At 42.1% G+C, this 6000-nt stretch overlaps 1 protein-coding gene across 2 annotated transcripts in view; it reads left to right on the top strand.

Annotated features, from left to right (window-relative positions):
• Positions 1-256: 256 nt before the first annotated feature.
• Positions 257-6000, top strand: part of PCNX2 (pecanex 2) — a 311141-nt gene continuing 305397 nt past the window's right edge. For both annotated transcript variants that reach the window (XM_061404843.1, XM_061404842.1), the window contains exon 1: positions 257-531. In XM_061404843.1, the coding sequence (XP_061260827.1) occupies positions 379-531 (153 nt within the window). In that variant the 5' untranslated portion in view covers positions 257-378. The remainder of the gene's footprint in view (positions 532-6000) is intronic.

Raw genomic sequence — 6000 nt, 5'->3', positions numbered from 1 at the left:
CCCCGTCCCCGCCGCAACCGCGCACCTCCCCTCCCCCGCCACCGGGAAAGCGATGGAGGGACTCTGGGCGGGCTCTGGGAGGAGCCTTTGGAGCATCCTCAGAGCAGCCGCCTCTGAGCACCATGGGAAAATCCTTCCTCCCTCGGACATGGCGCCCACCTGCCCGGTGGCAGCAGCCGGCTCCGGCGCCGCGATTCGCGGGTCCGGGCAGAAAGGCAGTTGGAGTTTCGGTCGTGGGGCGGAAGGAGCTGGAGGGGGCGGGGGCGGGGACGGTGGCGGTGACGCCGCCCAAGGGCCCGCGTGTTAAAGCTGAGGGCGTCCCGGCGGCGGGCAGCGGGCAGCGGGCAGCGCGGCGCGTGCTGGCCCCGGCGCTCAGTCATGGGGTCCCAGGTGCTGCAGCTGCTCCGGCAGGGCGTGTGGGCCGCGCTCACCGGGGGCTGGTACCACGACCCCGATCAGAGCAAGTTCACCAACAGCTGCCACCTCTACCTGTGGCTGTTCCTGTTCCTGCTGCCCCTGGCTTTGCACCTGGTGAGTGGGGGTTGGGGGCCGGTCAAGCCTTGGGGAAGCCTGCGAGTCTGCCTTCAGGATGGAAAGGATTGGCAGTGATTCCTAAGAGCTGGAATGGAGAAAGTCTTCAGGAATTTGGTACAGAGAAAGTACAGGGAAAGGATCAGGGAGGGACTCCCCCAGCAGAAGTAGAAAGGACTTTGGGGCCTCTGGGACTCATTAAGAATTGATGCTAGCTGTTCCGATGAGTCAGACTCTGCTTGTCGCTGTGCAGTGTAGAACCGATTTTATATGTGAACAGCCCCAGGCCCCTTGGCTGGGTAGCTTAGGACAATATTTAGCCTAAGATGCTGTGCATGATAGCCAGAAGGCAAAATAAAATGTTAAAAGCAAAGCTATTTCGGTTGTTAATCTGCTACCCCTTTTTTTTGCCTTTCCTGTTTTGCTTTGTGAAGGCAGGTTCAATGATCAATTACTCCATTTGCAGTTTCCACACCACTCTGTAAAGAAATCTGTAGAAAAAAGTAATGATGAAGAAATCTACTGTAATTTATTTGACCCTTTAGTGAGGTTACACAGTTGACTGCTTGCTGAATAACTGCATAGATGACCTTCATAGGTAAACAAACCCAGTGGAAACAGTGTTTAACCCTCTTTGAAAAGCTCTACAAGTAAGGTGCTCCAGGTGATATGAGATGTGTTTGGAATCGAATTTTGATATGCCTATTGAAGGACTTAATTTCTAAAACATAACTTGATCATGTTCTCCACAGGAAAAATCTTCAGTGAGTTTGCATGGCTGACAGAGTCCCATGTTGCCATTAGAGGTTGTCTGTGATTTCATTCCTATTTACTCTTTCTGTTAGTTTATCCATAGGATCAGAATTCTGGCTCTGAAGTCAGGCTGCCTACATTAAATTCTGGGTTCACTCCTTACTAGTTCTGTGAGCAAGTTACTTTTACTTTATCTGATTAAAAAACTTTTGTCCTTAAAATGAGAAAAATACTAGAACAGTGTTGTTTTGGGGCTTATATCAACATGTAAAGCTATCCATCTTTCTGGCTTTTGACCTGGGATTGGATGCAGACCTGGTGTATATTTCTGTTTGGCTACTTATTAGTTGTTTGACCTGTTCTTGGTCAAACTAACTAAATCTTAGTTTGTCACCCCTTAAAATAGATGTGATAATGACCATTTCATGGGAAGAATAAGTAAAATTTCATGTAAAAACCACTTAATAAAATGGCTGATCCTTGGAGACCCTTTAATAAATTTGTTTCCTTTTCTTGTGTGACCTTATCCTTCATGTTTTCATGGGATTGAGTTCCCCATGTTTTCTCTTTGCCTAGAGGGGCAGCACAGGGGAGAGATGAGCCAAACTTGGGTTCTCTTCTGGTTCTTCTGCTCACTGGTTGTGTGAGCTTGCGCTTCCTGGTTTGTGTACCCAATAGTAGCAGCCTTACAAGGTTCATAGGAGGATTGAATGAATTAATGAATAGAGGACTGAATGAATTAGTTAACAGTTGATTGAATGAATGAATCAAACTACTTCTCAGTACTGTTTTTTCCCCACATCATTCGCTTGCCAAAATCTGTCCATTCTTCAAAACCCAGTGAAATGGCCATTTCTGTCTAGGTATCCTTGTTTCCACTTATCTAGAATTAATTTCTTTTCTCTCTTGCCCTAATACCATTCTCTATTTACTGTCAGTACTGTGGGATATTCTGAATTCTGTACTTAGTTGTTGGAACATGTATTTTAGCTCTACTCATGGATTGTGAGCTTTTTGAGGACATGGGTTTTGATTTTGTTGATTCATCTTGGTTTTCCTTGTTGTACCTAGCAGAGTGCCCTGTATTTGGTTAACAGTGATCTAATACATAATAAACGGGTGGAAATAAAATCAATCTTCCTGTCCTTCTGTTCCAGTCAGTATTAGGTTGTCTATCTCACAGTACATTCTGAGTATTTCCTGATAATGAAAGCAATACATACTTCACTTCTAATCCCACTCCTCAGCAACAACCAAATTAATGTTTAATATAATTCCTGCAGATTTTTTTAAATGAATATCGGCTCTTTTTTGCATAACTCCTTTTAAGATTTGATGTATGTGTATAATCAGAACCCTTAATTTCTACCTAATTATGCTTCATTGAGTAGCTTGATTTCTACTTTATATTTGTGAATAGGAAATTGTCCTTAGCTAAATTTCTCTTTAATGATATTTCAAAGTAATTTTTGGCTACATCTCAAGAGTTTAGAAATCAAAAAAGTGATACCTTAAATATTTTTGTATCGGGTTTTCTGGATCAAACCAGTTATACTGAAATTTTTATATATTTATGTCACTGTGCTTTTAATCATTACAGAATCATTTAATGTGAGTGTATTCATTATATTGCTGTTTTCTAATAAGAATAAGATAGCCTATCTTATTGAAAAAAGTGCAGGTAGTCCTTTTCTTGCTCTGGTCTTCTGGTTTCTGGAACTTAATTTAGAAACGAAAGATCCTTCTTCCCCAGTGGAGGATTCTGTTCTCTGGGTTTGGATGCCTAAATATATTTTTCTGCACTTCAGTGCCGCCTGAGATTGTCACCACCCTTCTCAGTTTGTTCCACTTATGAGAACATAATCCAGAAAGATCCCTGGCTGCTTGCTGACAGCAGGGACATATAAAGTTCTGTTATTTAAGGGAAACTGAACTTTTCTGGGCTTTTCACAATTTGTTTAAACGTGCTTAGTCAAGACAGTTGCTCTGTAAGAAGAATCCAGCCTTTAATTTAATGGGGACTTTGAATAGGGAAATACAGTTTTTGTTATTAATTATCAAAGCAAACTAATCTCTAAGCCCCAGCATTTATTTAGGTCTAGGTAGAAAATAGGTTATTTATTAGCCTTCATAAACTATATATTTTCAAGAAATGCTCAAAATATATACCTAAAAACAAAGGTCATTTTAGAGCGTTTGAGAAGAGTTTTACTTTGATTTATTATCAACTTAATTTTAGTTTGGGCAAGCTGAAAGATCCATTTGTCGTCAGAGATGTTTGGTTTCTCATTTATTACATGTGTTATTATATTTATTCTTTGAAGATTCATGTAGAGCTTTAAAATGGGAGCACCCTGGGCATGATTCTGACCCAGAATAAGTTCTGGCAGCACCAGACTAGTGTCAAAAGATGTCCTTGCCCTATTACTTATCAATTGTGTGATTTTGTGCAAGTCTCTTCACTTCTTTGGGCCTCAGTTTTCTCATCTGTGAAATGGGGATTTTTTTTTTTTTTTTTTAGATTAAGCCACTGAGATCCAGAGGGCATAGGTTACTTGCCCAAGGCCATCTAGATAGTTGGTAGTAAAATTCAGAATTTTAGCTGAGGTCCTGTTGTCTCCAAGTCTTTGGCCTTGTCATAGCACTGTGTTACCTGACCTGATACACTGACATACAAGAGAGAACTTGAACTCCCTGAAGCAGTGACCCGTCCTCAAGTGAAGTTCTGAGCATCTGGAGGTGGTAAGGTCAACCTGAATACAGGAAAAAATGGGGTGGAAACTTTACATTCTTTAAGATCTCATATAAGGCATTATATATTTTTATTCTTTATTTTATGGTTGTGGCTTTGTTTTTCCTCAGTTTTTTTGTCTTTTAGCCAGACTTACTTGGCTTCCCAGGTGACACTCATGGTAACGAACCCGCCTGCCAATGCAGTAGACATGAGACGAGGGTTTGATCTCTGGGTTGGGAAGGGCCCCTGGAGGAAGGCACGGCTCCCCACTACCCGCAAGTACTCTTGCCTGGAGAATCCCATGGACAGAGGAAGCTGGCGGGCTACAGTCCATGGGGTCGCACAGAGTCGGACACGGCTGAGGTGACTTAGCATGCAGGCATTCTGTTTCCAGTTCTGCTTTTTAATTTAAACTTGAAGACTGTTTGTTTGGATAAACACCACTTAGTTTCTAATTGCTGTAATGATAATAAAGTGGGTCTTGTCAGGGGCCGTGTCGCACCAGACATACAGTGGGTGGTCTGTGCACAGTGGTCGTCATTGTCACACCTAGCTGGTAACTCTTCTATCATGGTCTGTGACCACCCGCCATTTGGGTACATAACTATTTTTCTTTAGGTTCTGTATTTCTTTGGCTACCCATTTTCGCTCCTGCTTCTAACATAGAAGATACCTTTATGTGAATTATGGAAAGGTGGTCTGTCCCAAAAGACACCCTTTCCTGGCTCTGGACCTGGGGGCTGGACTTCAGTCACCATGTAACCCTGTCAGCTGGAGGCCTTTGTACAGTATGCAGCCTGCACACCCTGACCTGTCCATTGGATTGTTGTTACTTTGTTGGACTGTTTGGTATGCTGCTGGTCCCAGAGGGTACCTCTCACCCTGCTCAGTCCTAGCCCTCATATTCAGCTTCATGACAAAGGCTTTTTCTGCTGTTGAATCACATGGTTCATACTTAGTCTTCTTTGATTTGTAGAAGCTTTTTGTCTGGTGCTTCTACTTCTGGTGACTTTAATTGTACTCACATTGAGATGCTTGATGCTTTACACTTTCCCATAATCCACATGAATGTCTGAACTTCTTTCTTCCTCCCCTCAACTGCCTGCTTGAAGGCATTCTTCCCTGGTCCCTGGGCTTCCAAAGAAGTGCAGACCCAAGCCTTCTAGACTCGGGCTGAATGCCATCCCTTGCAGTTGTCTGAAAAATGTTGCCACTCCAGATCATCGTTGGACTGTGTGTACAAAGAGCTTGGCTCCATGGGGTCTTTGCTTTCCTGGTACAAGCACTTTTACCAGAGATGTCCCTCTCTGTTGGGCATCCTAGGGCAGTCGTCTTCAATCTTTTCAAGTTAATATGGCCTTTCTTGAGTGACCTTGTCACCTTCTGCAAAATTCCTTCTGCTCTTCCTCATCTTCTGCCATTTAGACACATGAACGTCTGCCAGCCACTTGTGTTTTTGTGTCTGTGATTAAAAAAAAAGCACCTGCCTTGTTCTAGGATGTCGGCCTCCGCAACACTTTCCAAAAAGAGTATTTTCCCTCACTTTTCTTTCTTTGAAATATTGCAAGTTCATGACTAATTTTCTGGTGGAAAAATTTATTATGTCCTCAAACCCACCTGCACTTCCCTTTCTCCCAATTAGTGACTAGTTTTATTTGGATGCCACTCTCTGTAGACATATTGTTATTTTTCCAATTGTAATGTTCAATACTTATTTAATACCCTTGGTGTGATTTCTTTTGCGTGGAAGGTGATACTTATCAGGAGATTATTGTTTTCTGATTTTAACCATTTGGTGTCTCAGATTATTCCTTTTACAGTTTAACCAACTTTATTGTCATTTTTTCTACTCTAAATCTCTTTTCTACATCCTACAGAAGAAAAAAATGGACTAGTTCTTTTTTAAAATTTTAATTTAATTTAATATCTTATTGGAATATAATTGCTTTACAATGTTGTGTTAGTTTCTGCTATACAACAAT

The sequence above is a fragment of the Bos javanicus genome, chromosome 28, assembly GCF_032452875.1.
Source record: "Bos javanicus breed banteng chromosome 28, ARS-OSU_banteng_1.0, whole genome shotgun sequence".
Classification (NCBI taxonomy): domain Eukaryota; kingdom Metazoa; phylum Chordata; class Mammalia; order Artiodactyla; family Bovidae; genus Bos; species Bos javanicus.
The sequence above is the reverse complement of the archived record's forward strand: the minus strand, read 5'-3'. Positions and strand labels throughout refer to the sequence as shown.